The 22,700-nt window shown below is 43.5% G+C and overlaps 2 protein-coding genes across 2 annotated transcripts; one reads left to right on the top strand and one right to left on the bottom strand.

Annotated features, from left to right (window-relative positions):
* Window positions 1-1,414: 1,414 nt before the first annotated feature.
* LOC108602034 lies at window positions 1,415-3,490 on the bottom strand. The gene is made up of 2 exons (XM_017990042.1): window positions 2,756-3,490; window positions 1,415-2,531 (listed from the first exon to the last, which is right to left on the bottom strand). The coding sequence occupies exon 2, from the start codon at window positions 2,528-2,530 to the stop codon at window positions 1,535-1,537; it is 996 nt and encodes a 331-aa protein (XP_017845531.1). The 5' UTR covers window position 2,531; window positions 2,756-3,490; the 3' UTR covers window positions 1,415-1,534.
* A 224-nt stretch (window positions 3,491-3,714) lies between these two features.
* On the top strand, window positions 3,715-19,825 carry LOC108604784. Its single transcript, XM_017994382.2, has 7 exons — window positions 3,715-4,182; window positions 8,972-9,484; window positions 13,961-14,628; window positions 14,708-14,843; window positions 16,093-16,226; window positions 18,271-18,499; window positions 18,591-19,825. The coding sequence occupies exons 2-7, from the start codon at window positions 9,430-9,432 to the stop codon at window positions 18,695-18,697; spliced, it is 1,329 nt and encodes a 442-aa protein (XP_017849871.1). The 5' UTR covers window positions 3,715-4,182; window positions 8,972-9,429; the 3' UTR covers window positions 18,698-19,825.
* Window positions 19,826-22,700: the final 2,875 nt, after the last annotated feature.

Raw genomic sequence — 22,700 nt, 5'->3', positions numbered from 1 at the left:
TTTAAAGTGCTGGGCAGTCGTCCTGCTGCTGCTGCTGCTGCTGTGCCAGTTGGAATATTCAAGACGCCGCTCAACAGCTTAGCCACAGCAATATATACACAAAAGAGAGCTAATCTAAAATTTATTTAATTTCTAGCCAGCTCAAAGACGCAGCAGCCACTGCAACTGCAATCAGGTTCAGTGTGGTGGGGTCAGCAGAGGAATCCCTAGGCCATATACCAGCAATTAAGCCCACTGGGTAAGAGCGGCTGCCACTGCTTTTATGCTTGTTGTTGTTGTTGCTGCTGCTGCTGCTGTTGGTTGCTGGTTTTTGGCTTCTGCTTGCTTGTTGGCTGGCTGTGTCCTTGGCTAACTCTAAGCAGCCCAGCAGCCAGTTTGATGATGCTGGCCACTCAGCACTCTCACTCGTGCTGCTGCTGCTGCCCCCGCTGATTCGTTTGTTGCAGGAAATGCAGTCTAAAGGCCAACAAATGGCGGAAATGCGCCGCTGTCAACGGCGCTGCGATTAAACTTTTTGCATTAAAAATAACGCGAGCTCGGCCTGGCTGCCTGGCTGGCTGGCTGCTTGTTGCCTCTCGGATGTGGCCTGCGGCCGCCTTTTAGCCAAATCTAATTGCGAATTTTATGTTGCAAACGCCCCACACGACAAATGCATATAACAACAATGTGGTTGGTGCTGCCCGTACGCTTGTTTTTTATATTTTATTTTGCTGTTGCTGCTCTTGTTAACCATCCGCCCTGTGCGCAGTTTCCTGTTCGGTTGCCGTAAATCATGGCATTTATTTAGCTGCCATGCGAGCTAGCAAAAGTTGCAAATATGTTGTACGCTCTTTGAGCGATGCATTCCCAAGCAGCAGCAACTATAGTGGTGGCTGCATTAACTTAGATGTTATTTTTAATTTGCTGTCGTTGGCTAAACTCGTTTGCAAAAGCCTCAAAGAGCGAGAGCAATGGCCGCCGCACTGAAATTTCGTTTGTGATTTCATTAAAACTAATTGAAACTTTTGTCTTTGTCCCACTTCAGCAGCAGCAGCAGTCAATCTCACAATTTGAGAACGAGACTGCAGGCACACGAAATGATTTCTGACCAAGCCAAGCAGCAGGAGAAGCAGCAGGAGAAGCAGCAGCGGTTTCCAGAGAGGCCTGCCCTACAAAAAGGCAAACAGACATGCCAAGCACTTGGTTGACATTTTGGCAAATCTGACAGAACTTGACACGAGCCCGCAAGTGGGCGGAACTTCCACCACCACCACTGCTGCTGCTGCTGCCCTAGAACTGGAGCATGCTGAGGCGACCTCTTTGCATAATGCCAAGCAAAAGTTTCAAATAACACTTTGGGTAACAATTACGCAAACGCTGCCAAATGAGCCAACAAAGTGCAACAATTTGATGCAAGGTAAAACGCAACATGCAATTAGACGAAAGCGCGCACTGCCTGCCTGCTTGCCAAGTGGGACTAACTAAGTAAGGCCTAAACGGTGCTGTTTTTTATTGCGAAATATATACGAATCGAAAACTAAAGCTTAAACTGAAGCTACTTGCCAATATTGACATAGCGTGGAATCTTCAAATATGTGCGCGACTTGTTCGGCAATGCGAGTGGATTATTTGTGGTAGTAGTTGGGGTCTGGGTCTCAACTGGTGGCTCAGTTGCTTGCTTCTGGTGCGATATAGTCACCATATAGGATAAGGAGCCGCTTGCCAACTGTTGCTGCTCCTGCTGCTCTTGCGGCAGCTGCATGAGCAGCTCGCCAATTTGATTAATCAGCTTGGGCACTTGCCTGTGCGACTTCAGCGGCTCCAGCTGACTATTGCGTTTAGTTTTGAGCTGCAAGTTGCTGGTGCTGCCATATTTGCGCAGCAGTGGGCGTGCACTCTTGCTGTGCATGGAGAGCTCTGGATAGGTGCTCAGCTTTTGCCTGCGCGGCGACAGCGACTTGTCGCGCGGTATATCGAATGTTGCCTGTCTATTGATGCCTGGCAACGTACCAAGAGTGAGCGCCAGCGGCTGCTCTGTTGCTGCTGCTGCTGTTTTTGGCATAACAGTTCGCTGACGCAATTGTTCGAGCTTCGCGCGTATTTCAGTCAGTCTAACATTTGTTTGCGTTGGCGTCTCTTCTGCCTCTGGCAGGCTGTCGACCGCAACTTCAAGCGGCGCTTTGAAGGTAAGCTGCTGCAAGTCTTCCTGGAATTGTCGTTCCGCCTCCTCTGCCGCCGACATGCCGCAGCTAACTGTTGCTGGTCGTGTGTACTCCAGCAGCGGCAGCACGCAGCATTCTCTTTGAATACGCTCCATGCGTTTGCGTTCGCTTTTCGTTAGCGCAGCTTCCAACTGCTCGCGGGTTGTGACACACGCGGCATCCACCAGTATGAAAGGCATGCCGTCGCTACCCAGCTGGGATAGCTCCTCCATGCCCAGCAGCTGATTAGCAGCATCATATTTGGCAGCCTTGCTGCTACTCGGACTAGTCGAACAGTTGGCCACTGCGGCAGCTTCTCTTGGCGACAAACGCTGCTTGCGCTTGTTCATGCTGCAAAGAGACAAAGAGTGAGCGTGAGCGATTGTTTGTCAGCTTGGCATGCTTAATTTAAATGCATATCAAGAGTGACATTCAAATGGCGAACGGTCACATATGGCTTGGCAGCAGCAACTGCCATTCATCATCATCATTGATTTGCATTTAATTGCTGCGGAAATAGAGCGAGGACATGTCTAGACGGCATCATCCGCTACGACACGCTCGCCGACACTCACCTGAGTAAAAGTTATTCGGTGTGGCTAAATTTAAATCCTTCGGAACTACTCGCTGTAGAAAAGAAAACAACAAAATGGAAAGGAAATCAAATCGAAAGGGATATAAAAGTTATTTTTTTGAGCTGAAAAAAAAAACACACACACACACAAATGTTGTCTAAACTCCGCAGGCGTCCTTTGGGCCCAGCATACACTTGTAGTTGTGGCTGCCAAGGCACTTTCAGCTTCTACTTTTGTTATTACTGCTGCTCTTGCTGTTGTTGTTGCTGCTGCTCAAGCGAGTTGGCTCAATCCGTACAGCAAAACTTTATTTTGTGCTGATAAAAACTTAAATGTTGCTGCTGCCGCCGTTGGCTGCCGCGCTACGAATCGTAAATGCTTGATATCCCCAAAAGGTTAACAATTTCAGCTGCTGCTCTCCCCTCCGCTCTTAGTTGCTTAAGTCAAGCGTTTTTCCTCTTTTTGCTTCTTTTTTGATATTTCGAGAATTTTGCGCTTTGCCCAAATGTAACCACAACGTGCAAGGCGCCCAACCACTTTACACTCTTCACATACGCTTCAACTCCAGTGCAGATAAGGCAATGGGCTTTGTGTTGTTGTTGTTGTTTTTGTTGTTGAGCTGCCACATTGAGAAAAGCGCACTCGTTTGAATTTAGTCAAGTCAAATGTATAAAATATATGTTGCGACTTTGTTTAAAAATAGATGAATGTAATTTTATACAAACACCCACTCGCCCAAACAACAACAAATATGCCACAAAGGTTATTCTGAATATCGTAAGAATTTGCATTGACAGCGCTCTCTTAGCTGGCTACGATATACGAGCGCTTGTTGTACTAAAAAAGCTCAGCCAACTGCCGAGCCGAGCGTCGAGCCGAGGCAAGCAGGACTCGCCTGCTGTCAGTTGTATTGGGTTAACGCAGCGCTAAGGACGTTTCAGCTGCCGAGTTTAGTCTTGTCTGGCGCGTCAGACGAACAACGAATACGTGCGCATGGATAACTCGAGTATTTCTTAAAAAAACAACACAAAACTTGCCTGCTAGCGATTTATTTGTGCGTGCGTGTGTGTGTGTGTGTGTGTGTGGTGACTGCAGTGTGGCTTAGGCGTGTGAATCATTAGCGCCGAATTGTTTGCCAGCAACGCGTACAATTAAAGTTTCTGACTGACGTGTGATGGGCTTGTGCCCGCAGCAGCAGGTGTGAGAGTAAATTGCATGCCATCGTGGTTACATGACATGCCAAGCCAGAGCCAGAGCCAGAGCCAGAGCCAGAGCCAAAGCCAAGCCGAGCCAAGCCAGAGCAGCAGGGCTTGAGTGAAAAGTGACATACAAAAAGTGTTGCATATGCTAAGGCGCTTGCCTTGCGCACTGGCAACTTGCGCCCCCACTTGCAATTGGAATAATTGGAAATAATAGCAGCTAAATTGGTAAGCATTAATATTTAAATTTGTACATCAAATCAATTGCCAAAAACTTGTTACTTGTGTTTACATATCATATGCTGTTTGCCAAGCCCCACGTCCACGCCACAGAACATGAATGTTGTGTTTTGTGTTGAAAGCAAAGCAAAGGCAAACTGTACAACGCTCAAGGGAGTCTCACCCACAGCCAATTAAGTACGCGCTGTTGACACTGTGTACGGATAAACAGAACGTAGGCAAATTATTTGACACTGCGCTAACTTCGACGCCAGCCCCAGCTCAAAATGTATTGAAGGCAAACAAAGAACGTCGGGCATACCATAAACAGTTTAACAGCACCGTTAGAATTTCAATTAAAATTCAATCGAAAATATATGCAAGGTAAACAATGGCATAAATCATGGCTGCTACTTCACTAAAAATCAACAATGGCGTTGGTGTCACTCAGAAAATTGAATTCATATATGCAGCCACCCAACCATTCAGTATATAATGTATATATATAATATATTAATACACAATGCGCGGCCAAATTAGTGGTTTGGCTTCGCTTCGTTTCGTTGCCTATATATTGATTAATTTTGATAGCATTCAATGCGTTGTGGCCTTGTAATTGACATTTCAAGTATTCCATAAATACTAAAGCGCACGATTCCAACTTATGCTTACACTTGGCGCCTCACTCAACCGAGTGCTTTATTTTCAATAAAAATTACGTCACTTGTGTATGAAGTTCAGTATTTATTTTCACGCTTTCCTTGCCGGGCCGGGCCGTACGACTAACTATACCGAAAAACTTTTCCAATTATGTGTCGTTGTTCCCAAGGCTACGCGCTTCAAAATTTTTACTTCAACGCGCATATTCTTTTTTATGCGAGCTCGCCTTTTCTTTTTTTTTTTTGTATTTTTTGCTGTTGCAATTCTTTTTCTATTGGCGCTTTTCAGTTTGCAAAAAGTTTTTATCGCTCTAAATTATGCGGACATGGCCGTTGCAGACTCATATGATTGGTGGCCATATTGAAAAGTTTTAACAGCGAATTCCTTATCGAAAGCAAAGCATAAACTGAGTTTTATTGAGATGACTGTGCGCCTGCCTGCCAGCCAGCCAGCCAGCCAGTCGGTATGTCGGTCTGTCTGCTTGTCTGGTCCTAACTGTGTGACATGCATCAATTGGCTTGAGGGTGTAATGTGCTGACAATATGGCTAAATAATTAATTCTGGGAATCATTTATTTATTTAGTTTTACCTGTTGCCTGTTCGCTGTTGCTACGATCACGTGACATTGCGTTAGATTTAAGTCGCATACATTTAGGCGGACTTCCCCTTGAGTGTGTACGCTTAATTTCCGGCTTAGACAAGCTGTAACAGCTTGACGGTGACAAGGGACCGGCATATTATATCGATTGTTCCTATATGCCAAACAGACAGACTGAGGCGAACTTGAAAGCTTTATGTGTGTGTGGGTGTGCGCGTGTGTGTGTGTAAATTTAAATGCTTCGCATTGAAGTGAAAATATATATTTTTATTTCTACATATTTAATTTATGCGTGCACGGAAACAATAAGCGCATACATAACTCATACGCCATGTGTGTTTCAGCCCCACAGTCGACATTTGCAGAGTTTTGTTTGTTTTCGCAACACACTCTCGCATATATTTTTCTTCATAACCAACTTATCTTATGTACAGCAGTTAATTTTTTGACTTTATATACAGGTAGCTTGCCAACCGTCAGAGCATTGTGTGTGCGCCAAAACGTGGGCTGTCGTTCTGGCTGTGGCCGTCGAGCCGTGTAGAATGGGTTGCCATGTCGCTGTGTGTGCGTCTGTGTGCGCAGCCACAAAATGTTGCCAAAGCTTTTTGTAGGCAGGCATTGTAGATTGTTGAGACACAATGCGCGCATGTTGAAGTTGGCGTAAACTATTTGTTTAGTATGGATTAAACAAAATTTAAAATAAATGCGTGGCACTTAAAGTTTCCATGGATTTTAGTGCTTATCCATAGTAAAAAGTTGTGCTTTGTTTGTGTGTGTGTGTGGCGAGATTACACGGCTGGGTGACAAAATAAACGCTTGGCTTGTAAGGCGCTTGCCACGCGGCGTGGCGTGGCAGACAATTGTGGCATGTCGCGGCATTCAGATTGTGTCGACTGGCTGTTGTATTATGCTGTGTGCTCATTTATATTTTATATGCTTTGCACCTGAACACTCCACAGACAGACAGACAGACAGACAGAGAGACGGACAGACAGCCAGAATGTCATATGGCGACGTTGACATTAAAAATTTAAGCTTTATATTATTTTATTTTTGTTCTTTTTGCTTCGCCTCGTCTGCACTCTCATGTATTTTGCATGTGGCTTTTATTTTGACGTAGATTTATTTTCTGCCAAGCAGGCATTTGCTAAAGTTAAGAACGTAACATTTTATACACATATACTATATATATATAGTTAAAGTTGTCTCTCTCTCTCTCTCTCGCTCTCGCTCTATAAAGTTATGTGCAAGGTTATTAGCGCTCATGCAGCTAATGATAATTTATTTATAATAGTTAGTTTAGGCAAAGGTAATATTCTGTGTAAGTGCACCATGAAAATGCTATAAACACTTTGCGCACACATGGGAGGCACTTTCTACATTAAGCGCTCATAAACTGAGTTTTTATATTTAATACTAAAAAAAGAAAGCTGAATGCGAATGCGAACACACACAGCCACACACAAATACATACAACTAACTGCAGCTGTGTGCTTATATTTTTTTATGGCTTTGGCACTCTATTCAAAGCTGGTTAAGGATTCACAGTTAGAGGGCGCTTATGAAATACGCAAACTATAAAAAATAAATGTGTTTGGGCCCGAAAACGAAAAATAGGCTTTGGCGAATTGTAAGCGTTGCGGATGTGGACAGCTGCTGCATTTGTCAAAACGAACACTATGAATGTTTTATATGCGTAAGAGCTCATTCAAACCTATTTCAATGTGTGTGTGTGTGTCTCGCTATAAATTGAATAACTAAGTCAACATTATGCAAACGTCTGCAGTCCGTTCATATTAAATTTCTTGCAACATGATACACCAATACACAAATCAAAATATATAGACGACAGCTGATGTGGGCCCAAGCAGCTCATTCAATTTGGCTTAAAGTGCTAATACAAAATTTATTTTCCAATTGGATTAAATGTCAGACAGTTTGACTTTTGACAACATCAATATGCGACACTCTGCCGTGGCCGTTGAATTTTAATGTGATTTTCGGTAATGCAACAACACACCGCAGCCGCAGTTGTTGCACACACACACGGCTAGTTATATTTGTATTTGTATTTGCATATGGGAGCGCCGCCAATTTATGCATGTGTGTACGTAAATGTGTCAATTTGTTAATTTTCGTTGGCCTCGTCGTCCCCAGTCAGGTGTCAAGCCCAAAATCAATATTGTAGAAAAATATCTACGAGCCACGCATATGGCAGCTGCTGCGTTCTAAGCATTACTAGGTCAGCGCCCATTGAACTGTAAGCAAATATATACATAGAGAGCCAGTAAGTGAATGTTGACCCTATGCACAGCATAATCATTTGCCAGGGGGGGGTGGTGGGGGGGTCGACAAGCTATCAACTGCTTGTTGTGGCTACAGCTTTAATAACTTGAGCTTCAAAGCCACAGCACAAAACTTGTTGATGAACAACAAATACAGCACAACATAAATGCAGAGAACAAAAGTGTGAAAAGTGCAACAGGGAAATGGCAGTTTGTTAGCTTGAGTTCACAAACTATAAACAAATCTAGAAAAGTTTATGCAAGCCACAGGCATGCGGCAAGCGCATTGGGGAGCTGCCAAGAGAGTGAACCAAAAGACGAATTACATTTGTCCCGCGTTGTTTGCACATATTTAAGGCAACTTAAGAATTAGCTAGTGTTTTTTCTCTTTTTAGCTGCTCAGCACTCGCTCAGGCATAGCGTCAATCCGGGCAAACCTAATTTGAGTTACTCGCGCTTTGCAATGCAAAACGTGAAAATGCAAAATGCAAAACTTTTTGCTGCATAATCGCGGGCACAGCGTTTTCGGGCCATCGCAACTGCAAGACTCGACAAACTTAGCTCTGCAGCTAGAGCTAGAGCTGTGCATAATGTTTTATATAGGGGCACAAGAACTGACAAATTCATCAACGTACAAAAAGCAGCAGCAGCAGGCGTCAACGGCCCAAAAGTTTCAACTTGCCAAATGCGAAAAAAATCAGACAGAGGCAAACAGAGAGTGAGAGCGAGAGAGAGAGACAGGCAGGTCGCTAAGCGAAGTTGACACAGTTTACTCAGCGTTTACATTTCCGCTGCTGGGCTACGTTGTTTTTTTTATGATTATTTCTAAGTCGTTTTTCATTAAAAGCAAAGCCGCACCAAATGTTTGGCCGCTTTAAGAGCTGCCTCATGGATTTATGCGCATTTCATGAGCCCCAGGGACAACAACAGCAACAGCAAACAGGCCACCAAGCCTCAATATTCTCCACACACAGAACAGAGCATAACAGCAAAACCCAGAAAGAAAACAAACATTTTCATTTCGTTTCGTTTTTCTCTCTTTTTTTTCGTGTTTTTTTGCCTAAGTTGTGTGTTTTGTCGATTCTCTCTATTTTTAGGTGATTTGCGACATTTGTTGTGCTTTGATTTCGCTGTTGACGTCATTTTTAATGCATTATGAAATATTTATGCACAAGACCTGCTAAATTTAAGCGCTTTAAATGATAAATACACATTTTTGACTTGACATTTACGAATGCCTCTTTTCTTTTTACAGACTTCAAGTTTAACTTGCAGTAACTGCAGCTGCTCTCCACATGGGACTTGGCAGCAAACTAAACCAGTTACGCGGCGGCGGCTGAGCCAACTGGGCAACAGGCTGAAATTTATGCGAAAACTTTTCGTAAAGTAATAAGCAAACAAAACAAAAACACACACACATAACGCAGCTGAACAATAGCGAAGGCGGCAATGCCAACAAATAACAGCAAAAGACTTGGAGCTGGAGCCTAGAACTATTTGAAGGGAAAACGAGCAAATACTTAAGTCGGCTGGAAAAACCGCTTACAGAAATCTGCACGCAGCAAACTTTCATTCATTTACCACAACACAGAGCGAGACTGAGTCAGAGACAGAGACAGAGGCTGAGGCACGTGTGTGGCTGTGGCCACGCCCAAAGTTTTCGATTACGAGTCTTATCATTAGCTGCGCGCAAGGGATTAGTATGCCATAAATATGAAACAAACAAATGATATTCGCATCATTGTGCTCGTTTGCTGTATGCTACAAGGTGAGTGCACAGAAAAAAAAGAACAAAATAAAGCAATGAGTATTTCCAATTGATAGCACAGCGCTCACAAAGCAAGCTGAGGGCGGAGGATAGAGAGTGCTACAAAGGTTTCCAACTGAACGCACGGCGCTATATGTCGGCACCTTGCTAGTCAATAAAAAGCAAATTGTAACTGCCAAACAAAGTCACTTGCGGCGTTTTAACACCTCAATACACACACACAGACACAGACACAGACATTAAGCTCATGCTCGCTCTTTTTTGGCTTTGGCATGTGTAACTTTCATGTGCGTGTGTGTGCCTCGTTTCTCGTTTATATACATGTATATATATTTTTGTTGTTGTTGTTGTTGTGCTGAATTTTCGCACGTGGGCTGCATACAAATCGGCCTGGGTATGATGGCGGCGGCTCAGGCACAGGTTTAACTGTCTAGGCATTTGGCTGGTGTCTGTGTTCATTTTAAGCAGATGATAATTTCTAATAGAATTTTGTGCCCACCCGTTGTCGTTGGCTGTCAATTTGAGTTTGCAGTTGGCTTCATTGAGCTGCTCGCATAGCATGTGAGGCACCACAAGCTGCATGCTGTTCACAGCTGCAGCAAATTCCCGCAAGAAATCATTCATATGCGTTTACAGCATGTGAGCAGCGCTGGGGAAAACGCAACCAATGCGCTGGCATTGGTATTGGCATTGGCATAAATTCCATTTCATTTCGCAAATATGTAATCGCACTCAAAGTGCGCACAATACCCACATGCAACACAAATCAGTCAAGCAAGCAGCCACACACACACACACCAATACATACGCCCTCTTTTTGCTCTGCCACCTTATTGCCGTGGCAAGTGCTGTGTCAGCAAATTGTTTGTAGAACGTGCAACGCGCACGCGTTTGTTCGTGCTCGTGACTGCAGCATCTCAGCTTCCCATTTTGTTGCACAAAGTCATACTTGCATTTCATTCTAGCGCTGGCTGGCTGGCCAATTGCCATTTAATTTTAAGTGCTGGCAAATGATTATCAGCATTACGTATACGCCAGCGTGCCAGCGTGCCAACGCTTATTCGCCATTACGCTTTCAATTAGAGCTCAGCTGGCGTACACAATGCCCAACATTTCACTTATTATTTCGTCAGTCGTCGCTTCCACGTGTCATTTATGCTCATAAATGCTTCCAAGGGCGTAGCCATGCCCCTCTAGCTGAAACAGGCAGAAGTTAAGCTTGTGAGATGAAAAAACTTGCAGCAGATACAAATTAAATTGTTTATCTAAGACTTATTTGAATTTGAATGCTTGACATTAACGTTTGAAACGTTTTTAAAGTTTAATTTAAATATTATATGCTGTAAAAAAAAGATAAAATACAAAGTAACTTTGAGCTGCTGCGCCCCTTTCAGCTACGCCCTTACCTGTTTTCTGCTCTGCTCTAAGGACATTCAGCTAGTTGGAATTCTCATGCTGTCAGACCCGTTTAAACTTGCATAGCAGCTTTCCTTTGCTTCCATTTTTTGTAACTTGTATGCGGATTTGCGCCAGATTTGTGTCAACTTGAATATATCAGAGGCGCTTGCAGAGATTGCCTGCTTGCTGCTGTTGTTGCTGCTGCTGCTGCTGCTGCTGTCGACGCTTCTGGCAGCTCTAAACAAAAGCGCATACGCAATCGCGTCGCAACGAGTCGTATGAGTGTTTTTTTTCCAGCACTACAAAAGTAAATCTGCCTGTGCAAGTGTAAGTGTGTGTGTGTTGTCTTTGAGCTGCATAAACTGTTGCATATGTTTTTGTTTGCCACACACACTCACTCGCTCGCTCGCTCGCTCGCTCACACGACTCTAGCCACATGGAATGGCAGCGCTTTTGTTGTTGCTCGCTTGCTGCGCCAAACGAAGCCAACGGCGTTTTTCATTACGATTTCGCAGCTCTCCACAGTTTGTCAACCTCAACCGACCTCATGCGAGTGAGAATGCTTTCATGTAGTTTTTTAATAGAATTGTTTGCATATTTGGCACAAGGCCACAGCTTTGCGGTCACTCGCGCACTCACAGGCGCCCGCCCGCACACGCTTTAAGGCTTTAACTTTAATTGTTATTAAAACGAAATTAATCAACACGCTAGAGCGCAGCCCCAAATGCTGTGAGCTAAGCCAACTTTGCATATCTTAATGAAGTCTAGACAGCGCCGCATTCGCTTCTAATAAGCTGCTGCGTCTCTTAAAATGCCTGACACTTGGCTATCAGTGACAGGCGCCACGCTTGTTGTCCTGTTTTTCGACATTCTGACAGTTTGCAAGTTTTTAACCTGCCAGCAAAAGCGATACCGATACCGATACTGAAACCGTTACCGTTGTCCAGTTGTTCGGGCACGCCACCTGCCCACAATTCGACGCTAAATGCTTTTTGCTGCTTCTGATAGCAAAGTTTTGGCCATGGCCCATGCCGTCTGAGGTCGCATAATTGGTAGCCAAAGCCCAAGAGATCATTAGAGCACGTGGCACAGTGGACACAACTGCGTCTCGTTAGCGGCCATCTAATTAATATGTTCAAGCCTAATAAATTTAAAGTCGATAAAAATACTTTAATTCATTTTCTGTAAGCATTTTGAATTCGAATTGTTTCTCTGTCTAGGGCATTAGTTTCAAATCTAAGCAATTTAAATATTTTATAAATAAATTTATAGTTTATAACTTACTTTAAAAGATGTCAGTAAGCAATAAACATCATTAAACAACAAATATGTAAATTAAGAAAATAGTTAAACAAAAAATGAACTAAAAAGTTAGATTCTTATATTAGAACGTGAAGTTAGGCATTCAACTTTTTATTTAATGTTCTGTCTCGGGACGCTGTCTAAATTCTCAGGTTTACTTTTGCTGCATTCATTAATTAACTGCCGCTAAACAGAGCAAATGATCCACGGTGCACTGTGGCCCATCACAGCGAGAAAGTCTGAAGAGCGAGTCGCATCGCATCGCGTGCTGTAAGCCCCTTTCAATAGATTTTTAGGCTGTTTTATCTGCTAATGGCGGCGTTCATTATACACCATTTTGGGAACGCACTGCTGGCCAGGCCTACATTAAGTCTGCTGCTTGCCTCCTGATTTTACCTATTCCATGGCAACGTTCGCCACTAACTCGCCCTTTGTTTCGCTGCCAGCCACCACCACCACCACCACCACTAGAGTTACCTGGCCTGCCATTGTTTGCCAATTTATCGAATTATGCTTAACGCCCAATTTAAAACAAACCTGTGGAAATAGCATGAGGGAGCAAGGGAATACAAAAGTACTAGCCACAGTCCCTTTCGGGTTTACCTTGTTCAAATATGCGTTAATGAAAGAAATTATCATTCATACTTAATGATGTTGGGACACTCCCACGCCATAGCTGCTGTTAATGCATATTCAATTTACTTAAGCAGCGCTGCATAAACTTTAACTTTAACCGGAATTTAAGACGCAGCTTAGTTTGTTATATTTTCTTAATACTTGTAATTATTTTAGTAGCTTTTAATTTAATTTTTGTATGTTATTTAACCAAAGCAACACACGCGCATCTTTGCTGTTTCTTTTGATCTTAACGTTGTTGCTGCTGCTGCTGCTGTCGGCGGAGAGAGTTTGCCGCTTTTAATTAGTATTAAGACACTTTGTAATGTAGCCAAAATGACATGTGTTTGCATTGTCAGCACTGCTGCTTTGTTTCACTTGTGCTGTGTAAACAACTGTCGAGGCAGCTCCCTCTGCTCTGCTCTGCTCTGCTCTGCTCGGCTTTGAATGGACGCATATGTATTCAGTTTTAGTCGCTTGTCTCTTGTTTCAGGCCACACACTGACAGGCTCATATAATTACATTAAAAATACGCAGACGGCTCTTCAAGTAACAAAAGCTTCGTCTTACACACACACATGCGTGCGTGTGTGTGCTTGTGTGTGTATCTCTTTGTGCGTGTGTCTGCGTAATTAGTGCAAATGAGTTTCGACTGATTCAGGCCCAAATGTTAATTAGTACTGCGACTGTCTAATGTTGGTCAATCGGCTTTGGCTTTGGCTTTATCCTGACCTTAATAGCCAACAATTTAGTTGCTCATTAAAATAATGCGCTGAAAATATAAAACGCTGAGCCGATTTTCTAATTTAACGCTATATGAGCATTCGGTAAATAAGCCGCAGCAGCAGCAGCAACAAAAGCAACAACAATAGCCAGCAGGACATGCAGTACAGGCTGCGCGACTCAATATCCTGTTGCCGTAATTTGCGACCAGGATGTGCGACGTGGCAACCGGCGTCATAATTTTACAAAGGATTAAGCGCGATTACGCACTCATTTATTAATATTTATGGACAATGCTTAAATACACAAAACAAGGGAAATGCCCATGCCCATGCCCCTGGCCATGCCCATGGGCTTAAAGAGCAGTCTCTCAATTTACATGGCCGTTTAAGCGCTCAGCCGTTGTTAATTTGAATTTATTTCTGCTACTGTTTCTAGGTGTCTGCCAGGGCTTGCGCATGGTCAAGGTGTCCATACCCGCCTACAAAATGCGCGGCGAGTCCGCCTTTCTCGAATGCCAATACGAGCTAAACCGCACCCACGGCCCGCACTCCAGCAGCAGCAGCAGCAGCAGCGATGGGCATCGCGAGAGGGAGCGGGAGCGGGAGCGTCATGGCGATGCGCACTATGTGGACTTTGAGGACGAGCGGCAACAGCAACATCGACGCATGCGCCCGTCGCAGCAGCGGCAGCAGCATCATCAGCGGCAGCATCAGCAGCCGCAGGCCATGCGACAGTATCAGAGCCAGAGCCAGGACAGCCAAAGTCCGTCGCTGCCACAGCAGTCGCCCTATGGACACAGCGTCTATCGCGGCAGTGCTGCGTCGGGCTATTTGGGTGGACGTGTGGGCGCCAGCATACACAATACAGGTGGTGGTGGTGGTGTTGGTAGCAGCTCTATGGGCGGCGCTCCCTACGTGCCCGACTTTGTTCACGAGGATAGATTCGATGAGAGCGACGAGGATGAGGAGGAGCTGCAGCCGCAGGAAGAGGGCGAGGCATTGTACGCCATCAAATGGTACAAGGACAACGAGGAATTCTACCGCTATGTGCCAAAGGCGCGTCCGCCCAAGACCAGCTATCGCGTCGATGGCGTGCGCGTGATTGTAAGACGCCTCCGCCTTAAACATGTTTGCCCTGAACTAAACCGAAGCATCTTTGCTTTCTCTCTCCATCTCGCTTTAGGAGGAGCTCTCCGACGCCAGTCGCGTGCTACTGCGTGGCCTCACGCTCAACTCCACGGGTCTCTATCGCTGTGAAATCTCCGCCGAGGCGCCAAACTTCAGCTCCGTGCAGGGCGAGGGACGCATGGACATTGTTTGTGAGTAAACAAAAAAAACTAAAAAAAAAAAAACTACAAAAAAAATTGCAGCTTAGCTGCTGCTGCTGCTGCTGTTTTTGTTATTGTTGTGCCGCAGCTAAGCTGATCACACTTTAGTTGGCAAATATTTGCATGCATATTTTAACAACAATTACAAGCAAATGTTTGGTTTATGCGCAAATATTTGCGCACACTGTACATGCATTGCATGCTGTTTTATCTTTGTTTTGTCAGCAAGTTCAAGTACAGCATGTTTATTGAATTTGCACATTGACAAATATGAGATGCCTTTCAAAATATTTGTGCTCTACATAAAAATTCTTTGCATACCGCAGTTGTTTGTATTTGTGTTTTTTTTCTGTTAAAATTGAAATGCATATGCTTTTCACATTAAAACTCATTTATCAGTCGCCATTACTTTGCTGCGCTTAATGCCGCTTTGAGTGCATTTGGTTTTGCGCTTTTCAATGCTTTTTTAAAGTCATTCATAAGCTGCTGCTGCCATAGCTGCCATGGGTGTAGTCAGTTGCAAGCAAGGGGGGTTAGCAGTACCCAACACCAGTTAGTTCAAAATTTACGCACAAGTGCTGTTTAGATTGAAATCAAATATAATTTTTGTATGGAAAATGAATTTGATTTACAATATTAAACTTTTATTTTTAATAATGCACAACCAGTTCTAGTTTTATTATATATACAGCTCTATTTGCAAAAACTTTTTTACATATTGAGCAGCTCCCTCTAAATTGCACACTGACTACGCCCATGCTACGTCCGTACGTCTGTCTGTCTGTGTAATTCCGTGTTCTGACTATTTTTTATAGCTTATCGCTTTTAGTTTGTTTTATTCCCCCCTGCTCGATTATATAGTACATATGTATGTACGATTTAAAAGTACTTTTCATAAGCCAAAAAAAAACGATAGCTGCAAAACAGAATTTATAAACTGCCACACTCTGAACTACACATATGCGTATAAATTTGTATAGTAATGGGCCTAGGGCCAGCAGCAGCACCAGCACCAGCAGCAGCAGCTCGTGGCGATTTATAAGTTTAAATGCCATTTTAATGGATATTTCAGCAACACGTACGACACACACACACGCACCCACAAATAGCTGTGTGCGCATATTGAAATTGTTGTTTGGGCCATAAAAGAAAAAACAGTTTCTTTAGTCTTTCCGCTCTCGATATCATTTATGCAAGTCTTTTATTTATACTATATATTTTACATTTGTGTGTTTTGCAGTTTTACCTCGTGACGGGCCGCACATTAGGGGACAACAATATCAGTATCAAATTGGTGAATATTTATATTTGAATTGCACATCGGGGAAATCGCATCCAGCCTCGCATCTGCAATGGTTCGTCAATGAGCAGCCGGTAAGTTCGTTAACTTAAATCTACAACTCGCAGTTGTTTTTTCGTTTCGTTTCATTCGTTTTTTTTTTTTTTTTATGTTTTTTGTGTGTTGTGCTTACGCCTTTTTGCACTCAAACGCGCTAACGCTTGGGCTTGGGGCCTACAGCCAAGTTGCCTTAACAATAAATGTCGAAATTATGCATACAGTAAATATTTAAGCTCCTAACAACGTAGCAAACAATGGACCGACCGCGCGCCAAGTGAAGAGTGAAGGGAGAGTAAAAAGCATGTCCGAGTTGCCTGCCAGGCTGCCTGACTGCCTGCCTGACTGAAATGATTCCATGAGCAAAAATCATGTAGTGGCAGAGCAGACTCGGCTTTTGGCCATTTGGTTTTGGCTTTGCCGTTGCCGTTGCCGTTGCCTCTCAGATTCTAAGCCAGAGCCTATGGCTGCGCTACTAAGCCGCCCCTAAATGCCGCTGCCTGCGCTGTTGTTTACAGCCAAAGCCTTGGCATGCTTTATGGCATGTTGTTAGGTGTGTGCGTGTGAGTGTGGGTGTGTAAAAGGTGTAGGTGTAGCTGTATGGGAGGCCATCCATCTGGCTGCAGGCTCGTTACACGAAGCGAGCGAGCGGTGGGGGCATTGAGATTGAGCTTGGGGTGGATACTCAGTGCATTTTATAGCCGTCGACTCGACTACATGACACTCAAATTGTGTGAATCGAGGCGTTAAGGTACGAGTTGGTTCATTGTACCATGTTGTTGCAGCTCGAGCTCGAGCTCAGGCGGCAGGCACTGTGACCACTTTGAATAAATACAAGAAAAATCAATAAATGCGATTAGGCACGTTTTCCGGTTTATTTGCCTTTGGCAGCATTTTGGGGTTGCCATACGAGAGTTCGAGTGCCGCTTGTCTGGGAACAATCAAACTGTCAAATGTTAGGGTTTATTAATAATACTTTGCACTCTTACAATTATTTATTTATGCGCTGTACCTTTTGCTATTTTCGGGCGGCAGGTTTTAATACCAAAGTAAAAAAAAAAATACACTTAAAATTCTATTTTGTAGCTGTTTGCCTTTGGCTTGGCATGCGAATGGCATTTTCATTGCCCCCGATTTTGCTTAGCCGCATGTTTTTGTCAGCCAGGCTGTCCTGTCCTGCTGTCCTCTGCTGTCCTGTCCTGTCCTGACTCAACATTTTTTGGGGGCACAGGCGGGTGCAGAGACGTTAGCAGCATGTTTGTTATGTCAGCCGCCCGTCGCTCGTTAAGACTCTGCCTTTAATTTATGCCTTTAAAGTTGCCTCCCCTGGCAGGCAGCAGATCGGGGCGGGTGGGAAAGTTTCGGTGCGCCGGATCATTGTAATTTTTATGGACGCCATAAAGAATGGCAAACCAATCGCATAACAAATGGCAACAATTTCGCTTGCAAAGTGGCGAAGCGCTTTCAATTCCAGCTCAATCCAATTCCAATTCCAATATGGCCATGTAGCAATCTATATACGCAAAAGTTGAAGCTCGAGCTATTTATTTTAACATTTCACAATTTCTCTTATTTATGGCGCTGTCTCCTGGGCGTTGAGCATAGCGCACACACTTTTCATCGCCTGCAAAAGTTTAAGTGTAAATATTTTGCACTCGCCTTGCAATTTGCTGACAGCAGCAGCATTAACATTGGAGAAATTATAAAGCGCTACACACTCGTAATTGTGAGCTTAGGGCGAGACAGCGAGAAAGAGAGAGAGGGAGAGTTGATGGCGGGTTATACAAAGGAACCATTTGCTTTTGGCTTAGCCCTTGAGCATTTAGCAGACATGTCTGACACGCCCTGGCGCATATCCTTGTTGTCCTTTCCCACGCCACGCGTATGCGCTTTTAATAATAAAATGTGATGCCCGCATCGCATCGCGTGAACATGAACGATGCTCCACTTCGAGTTGAGTCGAGACAGACAGACACAACTCCCATTCCCACTCCCACTCCCACTCCCACTCCCACTCCCACTCCCATTCCCATTGGCATTCGCTTGATAAACAATCTTGTCTGTCTGCTGCTTACTTTGCAGATACTGGACGAGCACTACCTGCACAAATACAATGACATCGTGCACAAGCATGGGCTAATAACCTCGACGCTGGGCCTGCAATTGGAACTGGAGCCGCGGCACTTTCACGATGGCGACATGCGCGTCAAATGCTTGGCCAGCATATCCCCAGTGCTATGGAAGGGCGGAAAGGAGAGCGTGCTCCAGCGTCGTCCCGGCATCATAGACAATCGCGAGACCATGCTGCTAGGTGAGTTGCATCCCTCGACTCCGCAAACATTTTTAGCTAATTCAATTGCATTCTCGCTTTTTCTCATTCTCTCTTTGCTCACACGACGCAGTTCGCAGTGCGGCTGGCCAAGTGGAGAGAAATCTGCTGCGACTGCTGACCATTACCATCATACTGGCACGCATTGGACAATGGCTGTTGAGTCCGGAACTGACCTAGACACAAGTCATAATTGAGCTACAATAGAGACAGAGGCGCACCATTTTCAATTCAATTCAATTGCAGAGCATAAAAAGGTGATTTTGTATACTTTAAGTGTAATATCTTTAGTTACTAAGGCCACCATAAAAGCCCGAATGCAATGCAACCAAGCAAATATCGTTGGTGAGAATTCTTGTGGTAAATCAACAAAGTGCTAAACAAAATTGCAAAATTAACTTAAACTGTTAACACAGCAGCAAAGTGAATGAGAAGAAGCGAAGCAAGCAAGCAGCAGCAGCAGCAGAAGCTGAAAGAGCAGCATAAATAGAATTTAAATGTTTAATTCATGTGTGTACAAGGTAAAAAGAAAATCCAATTAGTAAAATTTTTGCGTGACAAAACATGCATTTCCCACACACACACATACAAACAAACACACAGCTACATATATGTATACACAGCAGAGAAAGAGTCAGAGTCAGAGTCAGAGTCAGTTTTTAAGCATAGTTGACGTAGTAGTTTCAATGTAAATAATTCAGTGCAACCAAAGCATAGTTCAAATTTAAAAACCTCCAGCAAACAGACAACTGCCAGAAATTAATCGCATTCATTCATGTTCGTCGTATATAGGTAGTATACCATATGTATGTGTATATCAACTGCTGCTGCCAGAAATGTCATTTGCCTCAATTTCAATTTGGATATGCAAATACAGTTACTACTACTACAACAGTACAGTGGTATTGGTATGTATATGCATATGTATTTAGTTCTTGTGCTCTCCGGTGTGCACATGTTGATTTACTTTTATATAGTAAATTCGTTTGTAATGCGAGCAGCTTCAATGATTTAATTTTAATTTGATTTTCCATATGCATATGGCATGAGATTCAAGGCAGAACCAAAACACAACCCAAACTCATTTAATAGCATTAAAAACAAGTACATAGTAGCATAATTGTATATATACTCTCAGTTAATAATTATGTTTCACTTAATATTAAATGGATTTATTTGTAGTTGGGTGGATTTGATCAATCAATTACGTATTAAATACACATAAATGTATAAGCCTATAAACAATTGAGACACACACACACAATTCAACTCTACGCTCTCTTACTCTCTCTTGTGTGAGTATAAGTGTTTAAAATATACAACCAAACATATGTATGTTTGTACCTAAGTGCATATGTGTATGAAAGTAAAACTAAAAATTGTGTTTTTTATTCTGTTGAGGGTTTTGCTTGTTTACAGCTAAAAGTTTGCGCTCTGGTCAAAGTTGCTTAAGCAGGCTACTTGGCAATAATGCTGCGGTAAGTACAGACAATTGTTATAAACAGCAATGTGCAGTTGCTCGACTACAACATACCCTAAACACATTTCACTTGCCAGCAAATGTAAAAATTGCGTGCAGCGCTAACAAAATGGCGGCCAAGCAGACACAAAGCTCTACTTATTTTTAGGTTCTACTTACAACACGTTCATTTCACTTCGTTGCGTTTGGTTTGATGGGGCACTCGCAAGTTTATATGCCGCACCACATAAATAGAAATGCACGCAAAAGTTTCCACAATGCGACAAAGCAGCGCAGCTCAGACACGCAAACGACGCGAGGCTCGGCGGCCTGGAGGCGAAGTTCGTGCAAAAACTGAGTTAGTCGCACTTGGGGCTTGGGGCAAAGCAGCAGCAGCTGCAGCAGCAGCAGCACCTCTTCCGGCGTTGCGCGCCAGTCTAATCTGTTCCTGCACCTTCTGGGCAAGCGCCAAGATTTATGTTTCTGATGCATTGCATAAGCGAGGAGCGAGTAGCGAGGAGCCGCATTTAAATGCCGCCAGCAAACTCAATCGCCATTTTGCCGCTTGGCCGGAAGTGGCAACAATTTATTGCCAATGATTGCATAGCTGATAAATTTATTTTGTACACAAGCACAGCCCCCAGGTCAGAGACTCAATGCATGGCCATAATTATGATGCACCCTCAAATGCCGTAAACTATAAACTAGCGACCTGCGTAGGTGTCTGACGTAATTGCTGCTGCTGCTGCTGCGGCGCTTGCATTTGACTTTGCAAGTTTTTCGGTAGCCTCAGCTATGATTAATGAGTGCACGGCAAGCGGCTGACGTGTTGCAAGCGTTGCAAGCGCCGCTGTTTACGCTGCATGGCTGCCAAGACGTTTAAAGTTTCGCAAGGAAACGCAATTAAGAAATTGGTTTTGGCATAAATATTAATTAACTGCACAGCTCTGCACGAATAGAACTTTCTTTGTAAGGTAAGTGCTGCGCTTATTTACAGCAGCTGTGATAAAATAGAAAATAAATAACATGAGCTGCTTAGCATAATAATCAGACAGCTCAGCAAACTTAATGTTTATTGAAAGTGGCATGTTCATAAATTTGAATAGACTTGCTTGGTCAAACTGTCTCAATAGTTTACTTCTAAATAAAATATAAATATTTGCAACTATTATTTATTATTATTATGCTAGCAGCTCGTTCACTGCGTGCTTAGTTGCCAACATTCCAGACACTACTGACCTCGCTTACCTGCCAGCCTCACATTGATCACAGAGCGAGGCTAAAATGTGTGAGCAAAAACTCTTCAGAGAGCGTGAGCGACAACAATTCCTATGATTTATTATCATTATGCTGGGAGCTCGTTCAGCGCGTGCTTAATAGCCAACAGTCCAAACTCTACTGACCTGCAAGCTGCAGCGCTTGTTCGCTTACCTGCCAGCCTCCCTCACATTGATCAGCGCGCGAATAAATGTGAGAGCGCAACCCTCTCAGAGTAAATTTTGTGCTACATATATTTAAAATACAAATAGATTAAAAACAAAAAAACAAAAAAAAAGCGTTTTTAATTAATAATATATTTAAGTATTCAGTTATGCTTAGCAAGTTCTCAGCTCAGCTCTTTCTTGCTTAAAGTTATAATGGAGAATGGCGAGTCCGTTGCGCGATCAACTGGCTTAAGGACATTTAGAATTTTGCTTAAGATAAGCCCATATATTATTAATGCAGATGACTAGATTTTCATTCTGTGAGCCTCGCCAAGCAAAAAGTTTGTAATTGCGGCTGGATTTGACCAAGTTGTGGCTAAAACTTCGCTGGATTATGGACCACGTTGAGCAGCTGGTCTCAGTTCAATTCGTTGTGCACAGCTTGCTATCTAAACTAGGTCCAAATTAAGTTGGATTTTAATGCTTTGCAGCAAATCGTTTAAATATTTCAAGCTCAGCATAAAAGGAAAGGGGATGGAAGAGTTCAGTGCTCGCACTCGAAGTGCAATTTATTGATGTCTGTTTATTTTCGGTATAGAAGCTGCCCCCCCTTGTATTCATATATATTGAATGCATAAAGAGCGGACACTCGTACAAGTCAATTTCAATGTATTGACTGAATCATGATGCTCTGCTTCAAAAAAACTGATGCATAATTTATGACACTTCGATTGCGAACTCAGCTCAGCTCAGCTTGCAACAATTTAATATGCCTACAATTGAAAAGTGCACATAAATGTCAATGGCGAAGGCCTTACAGCTTGGCCCATTTGCATAATATTGATTGACATGCCGTCTGCCATTTGCCATAGCCCAGAGGCAGTGCGCTTAAGTGCGTAAATAAATCCAAGCTACTAGCCAGAGCTATGCTCGTAAGCTTCTTTAGTTAGCGCAACTCTCTAGTGCGGCGCACTAATTGCAGGCAACGAATGATGTTTGTGTTTGAGTTAAAAACACAAATTAAATACGCTGCTGACTGTCGCTGCTCTCTCGCTGTCTCTATTGCTCGCTCGCTTGTTGGGCATAACATTTTGCTTATAGAATGACCACTGGCTGTCAATCCAAACAGTTGGTCAGTCAGTCTGGACACAGCCTCGTAGGCTCGCTTGGCCATTTCCTGCGCGATGTGTCACTAGCATAATGAAATTGCTATTGCATTTACTGCTGTTGGCTGGATTTGCATGAAAAACTGGCTCGTTACGTTATGAATACCAACAAAGCGTGAGAGAGAGAGAGAGAG

The sequence above is a fragment of the Drosophila busckii genome, chromosome 3R (genome assembly GCF_011750605.1).
Source record: "Drosophila busckii strain San Diego stock center, stock number 13000-0081.31 chromosome 3R, ASM1175060v1, whole genome shotgun sequence".
NCBI lineage: Eukaryota > Metazoa > Arthropoda > Insecta > Diptera > Drosophilidae > Drosophila > Drosophila busckii.
The sequence above is the reverse complement of the archived record's forward strand: the minus strand, read 5'-3'. Positions and strand labels throughout refer to the sequence as shown.

Coding starts and splice junctions, on each gene's coding strand:
- LOC108602034 (XM_017990042.1), bottom strand. CDS start 2,530: ATGAACAAGCGCAAGCAGCGTTTGTCGCCAAGAGAAGCTGCCGCAGTG.
- LOC108604784 (XM_017994382.2), top strand. CDS start 9,430: ATGAAACAAACAAATGATATTCGCATCATTGTGCTCGTTTGCTGTATG. Junction 9,485..13,960: donor CGTTTGCTGTATGCTACAAG/GTGAGTGCACAG, acceptor TACTGTTTCTAG/GTGTCTGCCAGGGCTTGCGC. Junction 14,629..14,707: donor TCGATGGCGTGCGCGTGATT/GTAAGACGCCTC, acceptor ATCTCGCTTTAG/GAGGAGCTCTCCGACGCCAG.